The sequence below is a fragment of the Danio rerio genome, chromosome 18 (genome assembly GCF_049306965.1).
Source record: "Danio rerio strain Tuebingen ecotype United States chromosome 18, GRCz12tu, whole genome shotgun sequence".
NCBI classification, from domain to species: domain Eukaryota; kingdom Metazoa; phylum Chordata; class Actinopteri; order Cypriniformes; family Danionidae; genus Danio; species Danio rerio.
The window spans coordinates 720001-742950 of record NC_133193.1 but is presented as its reverse complement, the minus strand read 5'-3'; the positions used below and the strand labels follow the sequence as shown (position 1 = coordinate 742950).

The 22950-nt window shown below is 42.7% G+C and overlaps 1 protein-coding gene across 4 annotated transcripts in view; it reads left to right on the top strand.

The window, feature by feature from the left end:
- Positions 1–22950, top strand: part of thsd4 (thrombospondin type 1 domain containing 4) — a 59559-nt gene that overhangs the window by 29133 nt on the left and 7476 nt on the right. For all 4 annotated transcript variants that reach the window (XR_012394117.1, XR_012394118.1, XM_073930103.1 and 1 more), the window contains 7 exons: positions 12732–12936; positions 13754–13929; positions 17347–17446; positions 18292–18474; positions 21161–21290; positions 21553–21757; positions 22020–22193. Coding sequence is in view for 2 of the 4 variants with exons in the window: in XM_073930103.1 (XP_073786204.1) it covers positions 12732–12936; positions 13754–13929; positions 17347–17446; positions 18292–18474; positions 21161–21290; positions 21553–21757; positions 22020–22193 (1173 nt within the window). In the remaining 2 variants the exon portion in view is untranslated. The remainder of the gene's footprint in view (positions 1–12731; positions 12937–13753; positions 13930–17346; positions 17447–18291; positions 18475–21160; positions 21291–21552; positions 21758–22019; positions 22194–22950) is intronic.

Here is a 22950-nt window from a genome sequence, read left to right as displayed (position 1 = left end):
GTTCTGGTTGGTTGCTAAGGTAATTTGAGTGGTTGCTAGGTTGTTCTATTTGTTTGCTAAGGTATGTTGAGTGGTTGCTAGGCTGTTTTGTTTGGTTGCTAGACTGTCCTGGTTGATTGCTAAAATTTATTTGAATGGTTGCTAGGTTGCTCTTATCATTTACTATGGTAATTTGAGTGGTTACTAAGTTGTTTTAGTTGGTTTCTGGGGTATTTTAGGTGGTTGCTGTTTTTCTAGTTGGTTGAAAATGGATTTAAGAGATTACTAAGTTGTTCTAGTTTGATGCTGATGTAATTTGAGTGGTTGCCAGGTTGTTCTATTTGGTTGCTAAGATATGTTGAGTGGTTGCTAGGCTGTTTTGGTTGGTTGCTAGGCTGTCCTGGTTGATTGCTAAGATATATTTGAATGGTTGCTAGGTTGCTCATATCATTTACTATGGTAATTTGAGTGGTTACTAAGTTGTTTTAGTTGGTTTCTGGGGTAATTTAAGTGGTTGCTAGGCTGTTCTGGTTGGTTGCTAAAGTACTTAAGAGGTTACTAAGTTGTTCTGGTTTGTTGCTGATGTGTTTTGAGTGGTTGCTTGGTTGTTCTGATCAATTGCTATGCTAATTTGAGTATTTACTAAGTTCTGGTTGGTTGCTAGGGTATTTTCAGAGGTTACTAGGCTGTTCTGGCTTGTTGGTATTGTATTTTGAGTAGATAGTAGGTTGTTCTGGTTGGTTGTTAAAGTATTTTAGTGGTTGCTAGGCTATTCTTGTTGGTTGCTATAGGGTATTGCTGTGTGATTGCTTTCTACTGTGTTTTGTTTTGAATGATATTCATCATGAAAATCACTTTAAAAATACACTTGAACTGAATTGAATTGTATTCAGGAGTGCTGTGTCCTCTTTCAGTCTCAGCACTAGTGCTACAGGCTGCTGAGTTACAGTTTACATGCTTGTGTTGGTGAATTTTGAGCGTGCAGACCAGTAGTCATCTGTTTACTGAGTCTGAAGGTAATTAAAGCGGCTCCAGTGCTGGATTTACCGTGGTGAAGCAGTGGCTGTTATCTCGGGCATTATGAGCTCTGTGGTTTCGCTCTTAAAGTGCATTTGTGTGACACATGCAGTCGGCCTCGTCCTCCACATGGGGTCCACATGAGCCCAGCAGGACAGAGGAATGCGACTCGCTGGCGAACACACACACACAATTACACACATCATTCACACAAACACGGCCGGCTCACACTGGATTGAGTGCTGGAGTAGAATACCCTCCTGAATTATGGATTTTTATTTTCCCCAATTTCTGTTGAACGGAAAGAAGATTTCTCAACACATTTCTAGTCGTAATAATTTTAACAACTCATTTCTAATGACTGGTTTCTTTTCTCTGCCATGATGACAGCACATAATATTAGACTAGATATTCTTCAAGACACCAGTATTCAGCTTAAAGTCACATTTAAAGGCTTAACTGCTTTCATTCTTGCTGAAATAAAAACAAATAAGACTTTCTCTCCAGAAGAACAAATATTATAGGAAATACTGTGAAAACTTCCATCATTTGGGAAAATTTTGAAAAAGAAAATAAAATTGACAGGAGAGCGAATCATTTTGACTTTAACTGTATGTATACATCTACAGGGGTTGCACAATGAAAGTGAATTTCTGGTTTTAGAGCACAGTAGTTGATCAGTGGTGTTGTTTCCCCTCAATACAGCATCAGCTCAGGATACGGCCTGGTCCAGGATTATGATAATTGATCAGTATGGTGTAGTTCCTCCTCAATACAGGATCAGTCGGCCTTGAGAATGGCAGACAGTCGTCCTGCAGAGCAGCCAGAGGGATTCAGAGCCGTTCTTCTTCAGAATAGTGTTCAGATCACTCCATGATGCTGCTGGAGGAAAACCGTTCCTGACTCGCTCCTCCAAAACACCCCAAAATGCTCAATAATGTTTAGGTCTGGGTACTGTGCAGGCCACGGGAGATGTTCAATTTCACTTTCGTGCTATATGTTTTCATCTTTAGTCTTCTGTATTCATCAGGCATTGGTTCTGATGAGGAAGGAGTCAAAAACTGGACAGAAAAATTCAATAATTATGATGTATTTGATGTACAAAATTTGCAAAGTTATTCTCAGAGAACAGAAATAAACCCTGAGGTGTTCAATGACCGCTTTAACACACTCACATCAGTCTGGGTTGTGTTTATACTGCAGATTCACAGTCATTCGTTCATTTTCCTTCAGGTTAGTTTTATTTATCACGGGTCACCACAGTGGAATGAACCACCAACTATTCCAGCATATGTTTTACACAGCGGAAGCCTTTCTAGCTGCATCCCAGTACTGGGAAACACCCATATGCACTCATTCACACACATACACTCAGACACTATGGCCAATTTAGTTCATCAATACTCCATAGCGCATGTGTTTGGACTGTGGAGGAAATGCACGCCAACACAGGGAGAACATGCAAACTCCACAAAGAAACGCCACCTGACTTAGCCAGAATTCTATTCGAACCAGCGACCTTCTTGCTGTGAGGCCACAGTGCTAACCACTGAGCCACCGTGCCACCCGATCCTCAGTCAAACGTCTGATAATGATGCTAAACTGCAGTTGTTAGTATCCTAAACTCTTCTTTGTGCAGTTATATGATGAAATAACAGTGTGACAGTGTGCTGGTGGATGGACATCTGCGGCTCAGCTTTATGCAACATCTCCACGAGTTCCCACGATGCACTGGGAGCAGGAGCCAGCAGCTTATGGACAGGTTGGAAAGCTTTCAAGCAGCTCTCTCCATCAGTTCAGTATTTCACTCTCAAAGCCAACAAACAGACATGAGGAGCTCTCAGATCTCAGATCAGTGCATGTGCCCAGAGCCTGATGCAGCATCATGGCTGAAATCACCACAGCATCATTATAAACTCATACAGCACTGATGCGTGAATGGTCATCAGTCATTTTAGAAAGAATAATGTCGCTTCCAGGGTAAACAGAAATAGCGATGCAGCAGTTTGACCAACACGATAACGGATACCGTGCATACGGAAACTATTGATAGCGCTTCACTTTTTCCACATTTGTTTATGTTACAGCCTTATTCCAAAATGGATTAAATTGATTGATTTCTACTCACAATCCCCCATAATGACAATGTGGAGAAAGAGTTTTAGAAATTGTTGCACATTTATTACGAATAAAACAGCTGATAAATCAGATGTACATCAGTGTTCACAGGCTTTGGCGTGAAGCTCTACATTGATCTCGGGTACATTCTGTCTCCACTGATCATTCTGGAGATGTTTCAGCAGCTTCACCTGTGCTCAATTCAGCTGATGGACATGATCTGAAAAGGCTACACCTGTCTATATTAGGGCCCAGGGTTGACAGTGCATGACAAAGCACAAACCAAGCATGAAGACAAAGGAATTGTCTGTAGACCTCCGAGACAGGATTGTCTGGACCGCACAAGGCTGGGGAAGGCGACAGAAACATTTCTGCTGTTCTGAAAGTCCCACAGCGGCCTCCATCATCCATATGTGGAAGATGTTTAACCACCAAGACTCTTCTATGGGCCTTAGTCAGGGAGGTGATCAATAACCTGATGGTCACTCTGTCTGAGCTCCAGCGTTCTTCTGTGGAGAGAGGAGAACAGAAGGACAACCATCTGTGCAGCAATCTACCAATCAGGCATCTGTATGGTAGAGCGGGCAGACGGAAGACACTCCCCGCCTGGAGTTTGCATCTGAAGGACTCTCAGAGCATCAGAAACTAAACTCTCTGCTCTGATGAGACTCAAACTGAACTGTTTGGAGTGAACGCCAGGCGATACGTGTGGAGAACAGCAGGCAGCGCTCATCAGCAGGCTAACAGCATGGTGGTGTTGGCATCATGCTGTGGGGATGTGTTTCAGCAGCAGGAACTGGAAAACTAGTCAGGATAGAGGGAAAGATGAATGCAGCGATGTACAGAGACATCCTGAATGAAGACCTGCACAAGAGTGCTCTCCACCTCAGACTGGGGCGACACTTCATCCTCCAGCAGGACAATGACCCAAAGCACACCGCCAACATATCAATGGAGAGGCCCAGCCAGAGCCCAGACCTAAATCCTATTGAACATCTCTGGAGAGATCTGAAAATGGCTGTACACCGTCACTTCCCATCCAACCTGATAGAGCTTGAGAGGTTCTGCAAAGAGGAACAGGCAGAAATTCCCAAAGACAGGTGAGCAGAGCTTGTGCATCATATTCAGAAAGACTCGAGGCTGTAATCGCTGCCAAAGGAGCATCAACAGAGTATTGAGCAAAGCCTGTGAACACTGATGTACATCTGATTTATCAGATGTTTTATTTCCAATAAATGTGCAACAATTTCAAAAACTCTATCTCCACATTGTCATTATGGGGGATTGTGTGTAGAATGTTGAGGAAATAAATCCATTTTGAATAAGGCTGTAACATAAACAAATGTGGAAAAAGTAAAGCGATATCAATACTTTCCGGATGCGCTGTAAGTCTTTAGATCTGGAGGTTAATAGCCTATATATATATTCACCTATATTGTACTTTATATTGTAGTCCGGGTGTTAATGCATGTTTTCCAGTGATCTGCAAAGACAGATAACCTGGTTAATTAGGGTTAAGTGGTAATTCGGCAAGTCATTGTATAACAGTGGTTTATTCTGTAGACAATCCAAAACACATATTGCTTAAGGGGGATATTAATATTGACCTTAAAATGAGTTAAAAGCTGTTCTCCGGTTATTTAAAGTGCTTTTTAAGCTCACCTGTAAGCCGCTTTGGGTAAAAGCATAAATAAATAACTATTAATACGGTAATGATGCATCAATGAAGGGCTTGAAATGTAAGTTCAGGGTGGTTTCAGCCAGTGTGTGTGTGTGTGATCCATCGAGGTCATTCGTTCTGTGTGTGTGAAGGTGCTTTTGTTTGAATTCGTCCATTATGGAGTGTAAAATAGCCCGTAACCGTAGCCGGCGGGTCGGTCCTGCTGCCAGCTTCACTCCCAGCCAGTTCAAAGAGCTCTTACTGTAGACGGACTTCAGAAAGAGGAGATTATGTATCAGGCCAGACACTGATCCAACGCTGCAGCTGAAACGCAAGAGACTTGGTGTTTCAGGCCGTCATGCATTTAGCTGTGGAAGCAGCATCATGATGGAAAGATGTTCTCCAGCAGAAACCCGTGTACAGATTGATGCTCTCTAGTATAAACTCAACATAGGCCTCAGCCACATCACCCTGCAGCCCAAGACTGACCGAGTACCTCCATGTACACGGCTTTCTCGCTGTTACCAGTTTGTGCAGTGGCTTGCCATGTACGTTGGCAGATTTGAGACACATGCTGCGTCCCAATTCACATGCTATCCGTCCTAAATAGTATTTGAAAATAGAATTAGTATGTCCCAAATCGTAGTATGTTGAAAAGTGTATGCCAGAGGTTCCTGGATAGTTTACTATTTCCGGTAAAGAATGTAAGTGTCCTTACTATAACCGCTGATATTGCCCACAGTGCATTGCACGTTGGATGGGAATTCGATTAGAAGTACGAACACGGGTGAAAAGTGTAAATAAACTACAACTTGGTGGACGCACGAGTCCAACCATCAAGTAGAGAGACTGCGGTAAAGATGTTTGTATGACTGTTCATTATTATCTAGCCCACTGGAACATATTTAAATCAGGTTGTCTGTGTTATATTTCATCTGCGACAACAATACTGACCTTATATAAAGACGTGTTCAGACAATAACATCTGAAAGCAGAATTATCCAAAGACCTGAGGAGATTTCTCTGCATGAACGACTCGCGAATGGCAGATTAACCTGCTGCTGCTGCTTCTCCAATAAGTAAGGACATTAAATATGTATGATTGACAGGGCTCATAACTACATAACGATCTGTTAACGAAGAATTAATGTGTCCCAAAGCTTGCATACTCTTCTGTTACACACTCAAAAGTGTATATTTGTCCTTCACAAAAAAGTACATACTGTTAGGGCATAGTGTAAGTATGCGAATTGGGATGCAACAACAACAGAATGAAGTTCTGACCACGACGATGGGGATCGAGTCTGATGAAGAATTGTTCCAGAAAGCGAGTAAATAAAAACAGAAGCCAAAAAATAAAATAAACAAGTAAATAACAGAGTGAGAATGTGATAAAATCTAAAAACATGGTATTAGGGCTTTTCTTTTGCTGGATTGCTATTGAAAACACTGTCGGTTGGGTTTAGGGAAGGGGGTGGGTCAGTCAACAGTGGCCTCTAGTGGATTTACGTGAGAACAGCAGGTGTGAATGGCACTTGCGAGAGATATTTGAGATCTCAAAAGCATACACAGCGGCCTCTGGTGGATTCCCGAAAAAAAAACTGCAAAAAAAACGCAGCTCCTGAGACGTATTTCACACTCTCCTGAAATGTATACATGGGTACACGGTTAGAATGAGCCTGGGTTGGATAAACCAGTGTAAAGATGGATGTTCTCGAGCAGAAACTAGTGTAAAGATTGGCAGAACATCATCAGCTGTCGTTCATCAGCGGCTCTGGAGGGAGTCTCAGGAATGCTGAAATCCGTGTTTTGGTGTTTCTCTGTGTGCCAAACCGGCTGGATGTCCTACAGAGAGAGAGAGAGAGGGGGGTCATGTTCACACTAATACATTTTCATTTAAATGCACATATTTTTCTCTCCTTCTTAGTCTTCTGTCCACACTGAAATGCTGTTTTTGGGAAAAGAAATCGTTAATCTTTTTAAAAACACTGTCCTAAGTGTAAGGACGACACGGTGGCTCAGTGGTGTTGCACTTTGACCTCACAGCAAGAAGGTTTGAGCCTTGGCTGGCTCAGTCTGTGTGGAGTTTGCGTGTTCTTCCCGTGTTGGCGTGGGTTTCCTTCGGGTGCATTTTCCTTCGGCATATTTTTCTTTACCTAATTATCCTACAGGCCTATTATTGCTTTGACTTTTCTTCTGATATATAATTGTTATAAGCAGTGCTTCATTTGGCAATTGCGAGGTCTCGGAACAGATCGGGATGACAGATCCGGCATGTTGCCCGAGGATGGAGAGGTTTCGCGCATGAAAGTGGAGGGGGGGTCGGCGGTGTATGGTGGAGGGGGGTCGTGGACTAAAGTGGAGGGGGTTGGAGAGTAATGGAAGAAAGTAAAAGTGAACAGCGGATAGGGGAAAATCTCTTATCTCTGAGCTCAGGGTTCTCTCCCGGGACAGTAGGGGTCTAAGAATGAATTGTTTCTTCGGTGCACTGCGAAGCAGACACGGACATCCGACATCAATTCAGTATCAGTTCAGTAATATTAACCGGTTATTATGTACTGAAGTCATTTATCTCATATGCGCTGTTGCCGTAGCTTACTATGGCGAGGCAGGCGAGTATTTACAACACTCCAACTACTTTAAAGCGCAGAAACTGTGCACAATTTGACTGCGTGTGTGTTTGCTGGACAGTCTTTCAGAGAGAGAGAATGAAAGTAAACTCCATTTCTCTCTCACTGTGGCCATTTGACCTGCTGGCGTGACTTTTCCTCTCCTCTCGGCTGTTACAGCGATACTTCTGGATACAGACACGAGCGCGTGTCTGCTGAGTTTTCTCCAACGTGTCTATCATGGATCAGTTGTGATCAAGTGTAAGGATGCTTTCACACTAGCACTTTTGGTCCGCACCCGAGTTCGTTTGACGTCATAGTACGGTACGTTTAGCTAATGTGAATGTGTCTTCTGAACCCGGGTGCAGACCCATGAACCGTACTCGAGTCCGACTGAAAGAGGTGGTCTGGGGTACGGTTCATGTGAACTCTGGTACAGTTCACTTCAGATGTGAATGCAATCGTACCAAATAACGGAAGTGAACTATAGTGAACTGCCGACTGTACAACAAACTATCGTTTTCATAACTGAAAACAAATGTGCATAATATTTTTGCGGCAGATGGACGCAAGTTGCTTTCTGTATGTCCAAAAGCTTTCAGTAAAAGCAGAATGACCGCGATGTGCCATTTTCCATTTCAGCGATTGCTTGCGTGGCCGTCACCTAGCAACAGGCGTAAACAAAACAGCAGCTCGATGACGCAAGCGTACCAGGGTTCAGAAGGAAAAAACACAGTGTGAACACAAACCAACCGAAGAGGTGGCAAGGGGAGACAATCGAACTTGGGTACAGTCCAGGCAAATGAACCAAGTGAGAAAGCACCCTAAGTGTACGAAAGAACTCGCTACTCAAGGCTTACACCATTTATACTACAAAATGGTGTTGAATAGTGCATAAGTATGTGATTTAGGACGCACCGAAAAAATTACAAAAATAACAACAACTGTATTAGAAACTAAAATTAGAAATAAGTATTGTTGTAAACAGGTGGAGCAGTGGGTAGCACATTCGCCTCACAGCAAGAAGGTCACCGGTTTGAGTCCCGACTGGGTCAGTTGGCGTTTCTGTGTGGAGTTTGTATGTTCCCATAACAGCATAAACACATGAACTATAGGGGAATTGGGTAAGCTAAAACTATCTGTAGTGTATGGATGTTTCCCAGTTATGGGTTGCAGCTGGAAGGGCATCCAGTGTAAAACATATGCTGGATAAGTTCATTCCGCTGTGGTGACCCCTGATTAATAAATGGTCTAGGCTGAAAAGAAATGAATAATGAATAACTGTAAATATAACTATAATAAAATAGCAACATTTCAATCTCTGTCGTTCTTTAATTTGTGAAGTTATCCAAACTGTTTGGTCATTTTTAGTAAGATGCTAATGGTCTAATCCGATTCAGTGATCTATGCTAAGCTATGCTAAATGTGTTCCTGATAGACCTGCAGACGGGCTGAATGCATTCACAAATGGTAAAACTCTAGCAGAGCTGCAAACTGATTTTCCCCTAAAGAGTGGCGTGTTTCTTTAAACATGCAGCGCTGTGTGTTTGTGTCCTGTAATGTCGTCTGGCTCTTCTGGACGGGTTTGACAGCAGGTCAGATGTGCAGCAGGGGATTATGGGTGTTTGTGTCTGCACCTCCCACCGGCTCTCTGGCTCTGCTTTCGCTCCTGTCCTTTCCTTTTCTCTCTCCGTCTTTCTGCACCTGTTCACTAAAGCCGGGATTTATAGAGCGCTGAAAGCAAAATATATTCCTCTTCTCCTATGCTGACGTCTGACGGAGGTACGTTTCCGCTCACATCTGATGTACAGAAGCTGTCCAAACCATTACTGCGTTACAGTTCACCGACTTATACTACACTGGGTGAAATATCTGTAAATCAGCAGTTTTCTGTATTTTGTGCTTTTATTTTCCCCAGTTTATTTCTGCTTCTGAATTGCATTATGGGATCTTGATCTTTCTACTAACAACTTTTAACATTAAAATGTGGTAAAAAAGTGACTTTCATAGTCGTGTGTAATAGTGTGCAGTGCTATATTGTGTGTGTTGGTGTTGTATATTACACTCAAACACCTTGTAATAAACTGCAGCACATGTTCTGTTATTTTACAGACTTATTTCTCTGCATATTATTCAACCCAGGCTCATTCTGAAAACATAGTCCCGTGGACGTTTCTGGAGACCGCGAAATACGTCCCGGGAGGTGCGTATGGCTGCCTTTCATTATTTTTTAAGCGAACGCTACGGGGCAGTGTGACGCCGTTCCCTTTCGCGCTTGCCGGCTGAATTTTTCCTCCGTGTGGAGGCCTTTCCCGCCGCAATCAGTTTGTTTGGTCAGCGCATCGTGTGCGTCGGCGGACTTCAAATGCAGAGAGGAGGAGTAGACAAGGGCGTCCGGGTTTGAGTCCGGGGAAGAGTGGTTCCAGAAACCAGGTAAGACAAAAACAGAATCCAAAAAATAAAGTGAACGAGTTCATAACAGGGTGAGAACGTGGTAAAATCCAAAAAAGTGGTAAAAAAAAAAAAAACAGACGAGGGCTTTTCTTTTTCTAGACACCTTTTCTAAATTGTTGCCCGGGTTTAGGGAAGTGAGCGGGCGGGCGGGTCAATCGGTAAAACTGGAGGGTGGGTCAGCCGATTGGCCGGTCACGCAGTCAATCATTCGGTCAGTCAGACAGCGGCCTCTGGTGGTTTGACGCGAGAACAGCGCGGACGCAAATGTGACTCGCGAGAGACGTTCGAGATACAAAAAAGCGCACACAGCGGCCTCTCGCGGATTCGGGAAAACAAAAACTGCACAAATACGTATCTCCCTGGGACGTATTTCACGGTCTCCAGAAACGTCCGCTGTACTACGTTTTTAGAATGAGCATGGGTTGATATTATTCCTTATATTATTTCTAAAATGTCAATAAAAGTCTCTTTGTTAAACTGTAGAGTTGAATTTTCATCATCAGAAGTGGACAGAGCAGAGATCAACATCCCATAATGTAATTCACCACCGCTAATACACAGAAAACACTACTGAATCACAAAAACAGAAACTGTTCATTACCCAGGGTATCTGCCGGCTCCTAAAATGCCTGAAATCTCAAAGCTAAATTTTAGGCCTTGAAAAAGTCTTAAATCTACTGAAATATTGTGCTGTAGCTCTTAAATATTTTTTAACAGGTCTTAATTTTTCAGCCCAGACTCATCGTGAATATGTACCCCTGTATACATTTCTGAAGAGCGCCAAATACATCCCTGGAGCTAGGCTTATTTCAATAGAGTCTGGCTGCAGATTTGCACTTGCTCCTCAAGGCTTGCACGCTCAGGCAACCGCTCTTCCTCTGCACTTGGAAATGGGTCCGGGCGGTTTTAATACACAATTACAGAATGCTTTTCCCCGTTTATAGGTTTTACACTGATGTTTATATTAATATTTGGAATTTGAAACCATTTAGTAGTTACAAAACTAAAATGAAGTCACACATTATTTCTTTGATAACTGGAAAGGAATATGTGAGCCTGTTGGTTTACAGTATACTGATGCCTGTACTAAGCTTTATTGCTAATAAAGGGCAGGAATGTTGGACCAATATTGCCTTTTTTGCTTATGTAGATCAGGGGTTCCCAAACTTTTCAGCCCGCGACCCCCAAAATAACAATGCCAGTGACTCGCGACCCCCAATATCCTCTGAGGTGGTTATAAATACAGAAACCTTGCATGCAATGACACAGACACACCAATTAAATTTGTGTCAGTGCTTTAAATGTGCCAGAAAGTATAACCTGATGCTATAAAATCAAAATGCATCTGACACTATTGCTGCCTTTAATATAATGTAATTACCCCAGGGGTCGCAATCCAATAGAACTAGTAACTATAAGCTACTATAGTAACTATATAGTATATAGTAACTATAAACGACTATTTTTATTTTCAGTATAGTTATGGATAAAATATGTTAATTCTCATGGTTTAATAAAAAGAAATAGATTTTTGGAAATCACCAGGCGACCCCCCTTCATTGCCCAGCGACCCCTCGGGGGGTCCCGACCCCCTCTTTGAGAACCACTATTGTAGAGGACACAAACTACCCAGACAGTCTAGGGAAGGGTTTAGGGAAGGGGTGGGCGGGTGCTTTTGAAGACACTGTTGGTTGGGTTTAGGGAAGGAGGTGGGTGCGTCAGTCGAACAGTCATTCGCTCAGTCAGTCGACAGCGCCCTCTGGTGGATTCATGAAGAACAAAAACTGTAAAAAAAAACGTAGCTCCCGAGACGTATTGGGCACTCTTCAGAAATGTATACAGGGGTACATATTCAAAATGAACCTGGGTTGCTAACACCTCACACAAGCGGTCATTGTTTTTTTGTAATTTGATGCAAAGTTGATATATTACATGCAGAAATACAAAATGTTCAAACGTTTAAAAAAAATATAAAATATTAAAAACTTTCCAGGATTTAAGATGCTGATGAGCGTTAAGTGAAGTTTAATTTTAAAGTAATTTGAGAGGAGCATGTGCTCATGATTGACCCAGCTGGTCCACATTAGCTAATTATGATCCTCCAATCAAAGGATCCCAAATCACTATATATATCCTCATTTCCTTTCTACAACTATCTTCGTCTGAAGAAACCCCCCTCTTCCCCTTCTTCCACCTTTATCCAGAATGGGCGGCACGGTGGCCCAGTGACTAGCACTGTTGCCTCACAGCAAGAATACCAATGATGTTGGGTCCTCGCTGAGCCATCTGGTATTTCTTTGTGGAGTTTGCATGTTCTCCCCGTGTCCACGTGGGTGTCCCCCCGGTTCCCCGGTTTCCTCCCACCATCCAAATATGCATTATATTATAGATAAAACAAGCCTAAACTTTTTTTATAATGTCTTACTCTCAGGAAGTTCGCCTTGGCCTCAGCAGCGGGGGAGTTTGAGATAGACCTGAGCTCAATCTCCACTCGCCCTGCAAAAGGGGGGGAGCCCTGGGCTCGAGGATCCCTTGAGCTCAGGGCTCTCTCCCGGGACAGCATGCCAAAGCTATGTATAAATCATGAGCTGAGTGTGAACTCTTGAAACACGTCTTGTGAAAAGGCTCCAATAAAAGATGAATATTGACAAACAGTGTGTGTGTGTATGTGTGTGTGTGTGTGTGTGTGTGTGTTTGTGCGTGTGTGTGTGTTTGTGTGTGTGTTTGTGTGTGTGTGTGTGTGTGTGTGTGTGTGTTTGTGTGTGTGTGTGTGTGTGTGTGTGTGTGTGTGTGTGTGTGTGTTTGTGTGTGTGTGTGTGTGTGTGTTTGTGTGTGTGTGTGTGTGTGTGTGTGTGTGTGTGTGTGTGTGTGTGTGTGTGTGTGTGTGTGTTCAGAGCGCGGGCTGTGATGACCTCCTGGGCTCGGGGAAGGTTGCAGACCGCTGTGGAGTGTGTGGCGGTGATAACAGCGCATGCCAGCTCGTCTCGGGACTCTTCCAGCACAGCCTGTCTAAAGTGGGCTACCATAAAATCATCGAGATCCCACCCGGAGCCACCAAGATCAACGTCACCGAGATGCTGAAGAGCAGGAACTACCTGGGTGAGTGGAGGAAAACTGAGTGTTGATTTCAGGAATGATGAGTCCGAATGAAGAGAGCTTCTCATTAAAACAAGCAGAGTAATCTGACAATGAGGGGAGAGGAATGCTGACACTGCAGAGCGAGAGCAACACGACTCTGCCTGTGCTGATGAGAGACTCTTCATTCTCACTCATTATCTCTGAAAACAGGACCAGCTTCTCTGCTTCTAGAAAATGCTTCTGGATTTAAGAACTTTATACTAGTCAGAAACAAAACTTCCACACACACACACATGCACACACATGAACACACACACTCGTCTTCGCTCAGCCTTCAGTGTTCAGACTCGCTGCTGTTCTCAGATCAGTCACGGCTGCTCTTCTCATTTCCAGTAGCTAAATGAGTGTGTGTGTGTGTGTGTGTGTGTGTGTGTGTGTGTGTGTGTGTGTGTGTGTGAGAGAGTGCGTGTGTGTGTGTGTGTGTGTGTTGTAGAAGATCAGATGTCAGTTCTGCAGGAATAAAGCAGACAAAGGCCAATCTTTCCTCACGGTGTGTGTGTGTGTGTGTGTGTGTGTTGTGTGTGTCCTTTCTGCAGTGTTATGAGCCACAGGATTTAATAAACTTCCGTGTAAACACTGCACAGATCGTTTCGGGTCACTGAATGTGTGTGTGCGTGTGTGTTAACCTGAGCACTGCAGTTTTATGTGTGTTAGAGCACCGGTGCTGAAGTTTTCTGTCAACAGGAGTCCAGCTATAACTCTGAGCAGTCATGTTACATCTTATGCGTAATCCAGTGTGTGTGTGTGTGTGTGTGTGTGTGTGTGTGTGTGCATGCAGCTCTGCTCAGCCGGTCTGGTCGGTCCATCATTAATGGGAACTGGGCCATTGACCGTCCAGGAATGTATGAGGGAGTGGGAACCATGTTCACGTACCGCCGGCCCAACGAGATCAGCAGCACCGCAGGAGAGTCACTGCTGGCTGACGGGCCCACCAACGAAATCCTGGACGTATATGTGAGCAACAACACAACACAAAACAACTTAACACAACACACTCAACACAACTCAACACAACTAAACACAACTCAACACAACACAACACAACAAAACTCAACACAACACAACTCAACACAACACAACACAACACAACAAAACTCAACACAACACAACTCAACACAACACAACACAACACAACAAAACTCAACACAACACAACTCAACACAACACAACACAACTAAACACAACTCAACACAACTCAACACAACACAACACAACACAACAAAACTCAACACAACACAACTCAACACAACACAACACAACTAAACACAACTCAACACAACTCATCACAACACAACTAAACACAACTCAACACAACTCAACACAACACAACACAACTCATCACAACTCAACACAACTAAACACAACTCAACACAACACAACACAACAAAACTCAACACAACACAACTCAACACAACACAACACACTCAACACAACTCAACACAACTAAACACAACTCAACACAACACAACACAACAAAACTCAACACAACACAACTCAACACAACACAACACAACACAACAAAACTCAACACAACACAACTCAACACAACACAACACAACACAACAAAACTCAACACAACACAACTCAACACAACACAACACAACTAAACACAACTCAACACAACACAACTCAACACAACACAACAACACAACTCAACACAACACAACACAACACAACAAAACTCAACACAACACAACTCAACACAACACAACACAACACAACACAACAAAACTCAACACAACACAACTCAACACAACACAACACAACTAAACACAACTCAACACAACTCAACACAACACAACACAACACAACAAAACTCAACACAACACAACTCAACACAACACAACACAACTAAACACAACTCAACACAACTCATCACAACACAACTAAACACAACTCAACACAACTCAACACAACACAACACAACTCATCACAACTCAACACAACTCAACACAACTCAACACAACTCAACACAACACAACACAACTCAACACAACACAACACAACTCAACACAACTAAACACAACTCAACACAACTCAACACAACACAACACAACTCAACACAACTCATCACAACACAACTAAACACAACTCAACACAACTCAACACAACACAACACAACTCATCACAACTCAACACAACACAACTCAACACAACACAACACAACTAAACACAACTCAACACAACTCATCACAAAACAACTAAACACAACTAAACACAACTCAACACAACACAACACAACTCATCACAACTCAACACAACTCAACACAACTCAACACAACTCAACACAACACAACACAACTCAACACAACACAACTCAACACAACTAAACACAACTCAACACAACTCAACACAACACAACACAACTCAACACAACTCATCACAACACAACTAAACACAACTCAACACAACTCAACACAACACAACACAACTCATCACAACTCAACACAACACAACTCAACACAACTCAACACAACTCAACACAACACAACACAACACAACTCAACACAACACAACTCAACACAACTAAACACAACTCAACACAACTTAACACAACACAACACAACTCATCACAACTCATCACAACACAACTAAACACAACTCAACACAACTCAACACAACTAAACACAACTCAACACAACTCAACACAACACAACACAACTCATCACAACTCATCACAACACAACTAAACACAACTCAACACAACTCAACACAACTCAACACAACTCAACACAACACAACACAACACAACTCATCACAACACAACTAAACACAACTCAACACAACTCAACACAACACAACACAACTCATCACCACTCAACACAACTCAACACAACACAACACAACTAAACACAACTCAACACAACACAACAACACAACTCAACACAACACAACACAACTCATCACAACTCAACACAACTCAACACAACACAACTCAACACAACACACTCAACACAACTCAACACAACACAACTCAACACAACAAAACTCAACACAACTCAACACAACTCAACACAACACAACTCAACACAACACAACACAACACAACAAAACTCAACACAACAAAACTCAACACAACACAACACAACACAACAAAACTCAACACAACACAACACAACAAAACTCAACACAACACAACTCAACACAACTCAACACAACACAACACAACACAACTCAACACAACACAACACAACAAAACTCAACACAACTCAACTCAACACAACACAACACAACACAACAAAACTCAACACAACACAACACAACACAACTCAACACAACAAAACTCAACACAACACAACACAACACAACACAACTCATCACAACTCAACACAACTCAACACAACACAACACAACTCAACACAACACACTCAACACAACTCAACACAACAAAACTCAACACAACAAAACTCAACACAACACAACTAAACACAACACAACACAACTCAACACAACACAACTCAACACAACTCAACCCAACACAACACAACAAAACTCAACACAACTCAACACAACACAACACAACAAAACTCAACACAACACAACACAACAAAACTCAACACAACACAACACAACTCAACACAACTCAACTCAACACAACACAACTCAACACAACACAACACAACAAAACTCAACACAACACAACACAACACAACAAAACTCAACACAACAAAACTCAACACAACACAACAAAACTCAACACAACACAACACAACTCAACACAACTCAACACAACACAACACAACACAACACAACTCAACACAACAAAACTCAACACAACACAACACAACTCAACACAACACAACAAAACTCAACACAACACACTCAACACAACTCAACACAACTCAGCTCAACACAACACAACACAACAAAACTCAACACAACACAACACAACACAACTCAACACAACAAAACTCAACACAACACAACACAACTCAACACAACACAACACAACACAACACAACTCAACACAACTCAACACAACAAAACTCAACACAACACAACACAACACAACTCAACACAACACAACACAACACAACACAACACAACTCAACACAACAAAACTCAACACAACACAACACAACTCAACACAACACAACACAACTCAGCTCAACACAACACAACACAACAAAACTCAACACAACACAACACAACACAACTCAACACAACACAACTCAACACAACACAACACAACACAACACAACTCAACACAACTCAACACAACAAAACTCAACACAACACAACACAACTCAACACAACACAACTCAACACAACTCAACACAACAAAACTCTCTGTGTGTGTGTGTGTGGGTGTGGGTGTGTGTGTGTGTGTGTGTGTGTGTGTGTGTGTGTGTGTGTGTGTGTGTGTGTCAGATGATATACCAGCAGCCCAACCCAGGTGTTCGTTATGAGTTCATCATGCCGTCAGATAACGCTGTAGACACTCATCGGCCGAAAGACAAACAGCTGCACTGTGAGTAAACACACACACACACACAACACACACACACACACAGCTGCACTTTTGTTTGTACAGTCTGTGTGGAATAACTATGTTGATTTTGCGAGCGTGCATTACTCTCTTCTAGTCAATCCATTGTTTCTGCAATCTTCAGTCTGAGCTTCTGCCTCTGCTTCTGCATTTGGATTGGCTCCTTCTCTGATGTCAGTTTGACGCTTCAGACACAATATTAATAGCCACGCCCCTCTTATTCATAGCTACGCCCTTTTTTCCCTTAATATACTATGAGTTTGCGCAAAAGCAAAGCCCCGCCCCCTACTCAATATTCAGTTTCAGTGTAATTGTTTTCAACATCGCAGACAAGCTTCTACACCAGAGAGAGTTGCAGGTCGCTGAGGTGCATGATTAGGGCATGATTGTTTTGATTCGGTGTCAGCAACACACATATGTGTTTTTCTTTTGGTCCCACTTTATATTAAGTGTCCTTAACTACTATGTACTTACATCAAAAAAATAAATACAATGTACTTACTGTGTTTATAATGTATTTGAGAACACGGGGTGATTTTAAGTTGGGATAGAGGTTGGGTTATGGACATGTTTGGTGGTGTGGGTAGGTTTAGGGTGGGTTAAGGTGTAAGGGATGGTAAACAGTGCATTTACAAATGTAATTACAAAAGTTAATTACATATGTAATTACATGTATTGAATCAAGCATAAGTACACAGTAAATACATGTATTTACACAATAAGTACATTGAAACAAACTATCAATTCCTGTGTAGGTACATATTAGTTGAGGCCACTTAATATAAAGTGGGACCTTTCTTTCTTACTGAAACGTTTCTGCTCCACAGTAAATGTGCTGAAGGCTGAGTCTGGCTCTGATGTGAGCAGTCAGTCGACTCTGGACAGTCGCGAGGGCTCGGGGGTCAGGTTCAGTCCTGCTGTTCCTGATAATCATCTTCCATCAGAGGGCAGCAGAGAGTATAACTGGAAGCTGAGCGGCAGCAGCGACTGCAGCGCCTCCTGTGGCAGAGGTGCAGTACTGCATGACTCATCATTACTGTTCATTACAGTGTTTTCCAGCTGCTTACACACGTCTTCAAAACAGCTTCTCCTTTTTTCAAAACTGCACACACACACAATGTCTGCTGCAAAATGTAACACTGCATTCACAATGCCCTATGTCAGAATGAAGCACTTCCTTCAAACAGCAAACACTTCTCTCATAATTTAACACTTTTGGATACAGCATGTGTCCAGCAAGTAAGTGCTGTGCAGGTAAACCTCCTTGTTAGAGCAACTGACTCCCATGCGGAAGGTTTGCCGGTTCGATCCCAGATCGGAGCGTGTTGGGTGGTTGTAGGACCAGCGGGGTTGCATTGGTGCTGTGACCCAGATGGGAAGCAGGTTTAGGGGGTGAGTGTAACGGAGGCCAGCTAGTAAGTGCTGTTCAGGTAAACCTCACTCCTCTGACCTCCAAAGGTGCTCTGGTGACAGACACTAGAGGCCATGGTCTTTAGCCTCCTTGTTAAATCAACTGACTCCGATGCAGAAGGTCGCCGGTTCGATACCAGTTCTGAGCAGGTTGGGTGGCGTTAGAACACTGTTGTTCTAAGTTTGAAGCTCTTTAGGCTTGTATCTACATGTCAGTACAGTGTTCTACAGTGACGGTAATCTGCTGAGAAGACTACCAGGTACACTGTAAACAGAACATATTTATTAGGGGTCCGTTCTTCGTACCTCGCTTAAATGATCTAAGATGATTTGGCAGATCCTGGATCTTTTAATCTTGATAACTGATCTCTCGCTAATTTGGTTCTTCAAACAAGTTCGCGAATCAGATTAGAATGTCTGGATGAACTGATCTGAGATCACTGCGTGTGTTGTGAAGGACAGATCTATCCATCCTCCAAATCATGATCAGCAATGCAGCGATTGGCTGACGGCACAGCAGCGTAATGACATCATCTGATTAATATTCAATTATCCATGTGAGCAAAATTACATCAAATTAGCAGTAAACGGTTTGATAAATATGAGACGCAATAACCTTCCACATTTGTTGTGAGCTGCAGGCTTTACACTTTCATGTGTCAAGAGTATTCATCATGTATTTCAGTGCATATCAGTGTATTTAGTTCTACATTGAGAAAAGATTTTCTATATTATAGTAGCCGTTTTTTAATCGGTGTAAAGAATAACTGGTTGTTTACAAAAGCGTTTTCATATTGGTAAAGGCGTCTGCAACTTTTGTGAAGCATCAAATCACCGGCATATTAACTGTCAAAACATGTTTATGACTGTATTAATGTATTATTGCTTTAAAAAAAGTCACATATTCTGCATTTCTATTTTACACAATTTGTACTAAGTGATCTAAAAAGTTCATATCAATAAGTTTTCTCTTTGCACCAGCAGGTGGCAGTCTTTGTACTTTCATTTCGATGGTACAGATTGCATACGTTTTATTAATATGTATAACTTTATTTATTGTATTAATGACTATAACTTTATATATATAGTTAAAAAATATGTACCATTTTCTCAAGTGTATATAACCACTACTGTAAGAAAATATCAGAATTCAGAACATACTTTCTGTATTATCTTTACTTGAACTGACCCGATCTAATCCTGTTTATATGAATTGAGCCTGCTCCCGACCAAGTTTGACCTACCAGAATTGTTGCTATGACAACAACTCTCGGATTAGCTTTGAAGAACGAAATGATCCTGTATCATGTCAAATCGTCAATATCCAAATCCAGCTAACTGAGTAATCCACGTACGAGGAAAGGACCATAGGCCAAACATTGTTGTTGTTTATAGCATAGCAAAACATAAACACACTGTATGTAAAAATGAAAAAAGAAAAGAAAAAAAAGAGCATCTGTAAAGCAAAAGTACATTGACCAGAATACAGTGGTGGAAAGAGTAGTGAGAAAGCATACTTAAGTAAAAGTAGCATTACTTGCCTAAAAATGTGGTGTGAGTAGAGTAAAAGTACCTGCTGTAAATATTACTCAAAGTAGGAGTATAAAGTAGCCCTTTCAAAAGTACTCGTGAGTAGTGAGTAGTGAGTATTACGCTGTTAAAAGTTGATGAATTTACATGTAGTTTGTGTGTGTGTGTAAACGTAACATTCTGTAGTGCATGTAGTTATTGTCCAGCAGGCACACAACATCTTAAGACATTAATATTAGGTTAGATTTAGGTTGTGATGTCAGGTGACCAAAACTCAATGTCTAGCCAGCGTCTAAAGACAACGTTATTTTCATGTCCAATAATGACATCAAATACTGACATTTATTCATCAGTTATGGCAACCAAAATTCAACATCTGATAGACGTCATATAAACCTATAAAAGGAGCACCTGGAGGAAACCCACACCAACACAGGGAGAACATACAAACTCCACACAGAAATGCCAACTGATCCAGCCGAGGCTCGAACCAGCAACCTTCTTATTGTGAGGCGATTGGGTTAGCCACTGCACCACCATGCTGCCCTACTCTACATCAGTCATAAATAATAATCCAGCTCACTAATGATCGACCTGTTGCTCATTGTTTATGTAAAAATACAATCATAACATTTACTTAAGTTTAACCTGTGTTATCTGAAGAAACTAATGCAGTACTGGTGTGTGTGTGTGTGTGTGTGTGTATAACTATGTATCTGTGTGTGTGTGTGTGTGTGTGTGTGTGTGTGTGTTCAGGTAGCAGGTTCTCAGTGTTCTCTTGTGTTCATCGCGTCACACACACACACGTGCCGAACGCTCTGTGTGACAGCAGCACCAAACCCAGCGCACAGGAGGAGCCCTGCAACCTGCAGCCCTGCCCCGCATTGTGAGTGTGTGTGTGTGTGTGTATCTGTCTGTTTATGTATGTATGTATGTATGTGTGTGTGTGTGTGTGTGTGTGTGTGTGTGTGTTTGCATCTGACGGCTCCTTCTGAGTAAATGATACTGATTATTACTTAGTGTCTCTGACTCTTACTGACATCTAGTGGTGTGTGTGTGTGTGTGTGTGTGTGTGTGCACAGTTGTCTGTCTGTTTGTGTTTTTGAATTTCTCTCTCTCTCTGTCTGTGTGTGTGTGTGTGTGTTTAGCTGGGACATCGGCGAGTGGTCCGAGTGCAGTAAGTCGTGTGGTCTGGGAATGCAGCACCGGCAGGTTCTGTGTCGTCAGGTGTTTGCGAACCGCACACTGAGCGTACACACCAGCCGCTGCACACACACCGAGCGTCCCGAAACCAGCAGCGCCTGTCAGATCAAGATCTGCAGCGAGTGGCACATCCGCACCGACTGGAGCTCTGTGAGTGACAGCTGTCAATCATACACCTGACAGGCAGGGGGCGGGGCTCAGGCTCATTTAAATACTAATTGTATTCATTTTTAAATATTATTATAATGCTATGCATTTATGTGTGTGTGTTTGTGTGTGTGTGTGTGTGTGTGTGTGTGTGTGTGTGTGTGTGTGTGTGTGTGTGTGTGTGTGTGTGTGTGTGCGTGCGTGCGTGTGTTTGTGTGTGTGTGTGTGTGTGTGTGTGTGTGTGTGTGTGTGTGTGTGTGGTCAGTGCTCTGTGCCCTGTGGTGTGGGTCAGAGGTCGCGGGAGGTGCACTGCATCAGTAATGTTGGTGATATAGTGTCAGACGAGGAGTGCAACATGAAGCTGCGGCCCAGTGATGTGGAGAACTGTGATGCTGGAGCCTGCAGCAGGAGCTGGTTCTACAGCGACTGGAGCGCTCAGGTGAGCAGCAGCTGTCTGTCTGTCTGCCTGTCTGTCTGTTTGTTTGTCTGTCTGTCTTTCTGCCCGTATGTCCATCTTTCCGACTTCCCTTTTGCCCATTTATCCATCTGTCTGCTCATCTGTTCAGTCGCCTCTCAATCTGTCTGCCCATCTGTCCGTCTGTCTGTACATCTGCCCATCTGTCCTTCTGCCCATAAATCTGTCTGCCCATCTGTCCGTCTGTCTGTATATCTGCCCATCTGTCCTTCTGCCCATAAATCTGTCTGCCCATCTGTCTGTCTATCTGTCTGTCTGTCTGTCTGTCTGTATATCTGCCCATCTGTCCTTCTGCCCCTTAAATCTGTCTGCCCATCTGTCTGTCTGTCTGTCTGTATATCTGCCCATCTGTCCTTCTGCCCTTAAATCTGTCTGCCCATCTGTCTGTCTGTCTGTCTGTATTTCTGCCCATCTGTCCTTATGCCCATAAATCTGTCTGCCCATCTGTCTGCCCATCTGACCGTCTGTCTGTATATCTGCCCATCTGTCCTTCTGCCCATAAATCTGTCTGCCCATCTGTCTGTCTATCTGTCTGTCTGTCTGTCTGTATATCTGCCCTTCTGCCCATAAATCTGTCTGCCCATCTGTCCGTCTGTCTGTACATCTGCCCATCTGTCCTTCTGCCCATAAATCTGTCTGCCCATCTGTCCGTCTGTCTGTATATCTGCCCATCTGTCCTTCTGCCCATAAATCTGTCTGCTCATAAATCTGTCTGTCTATC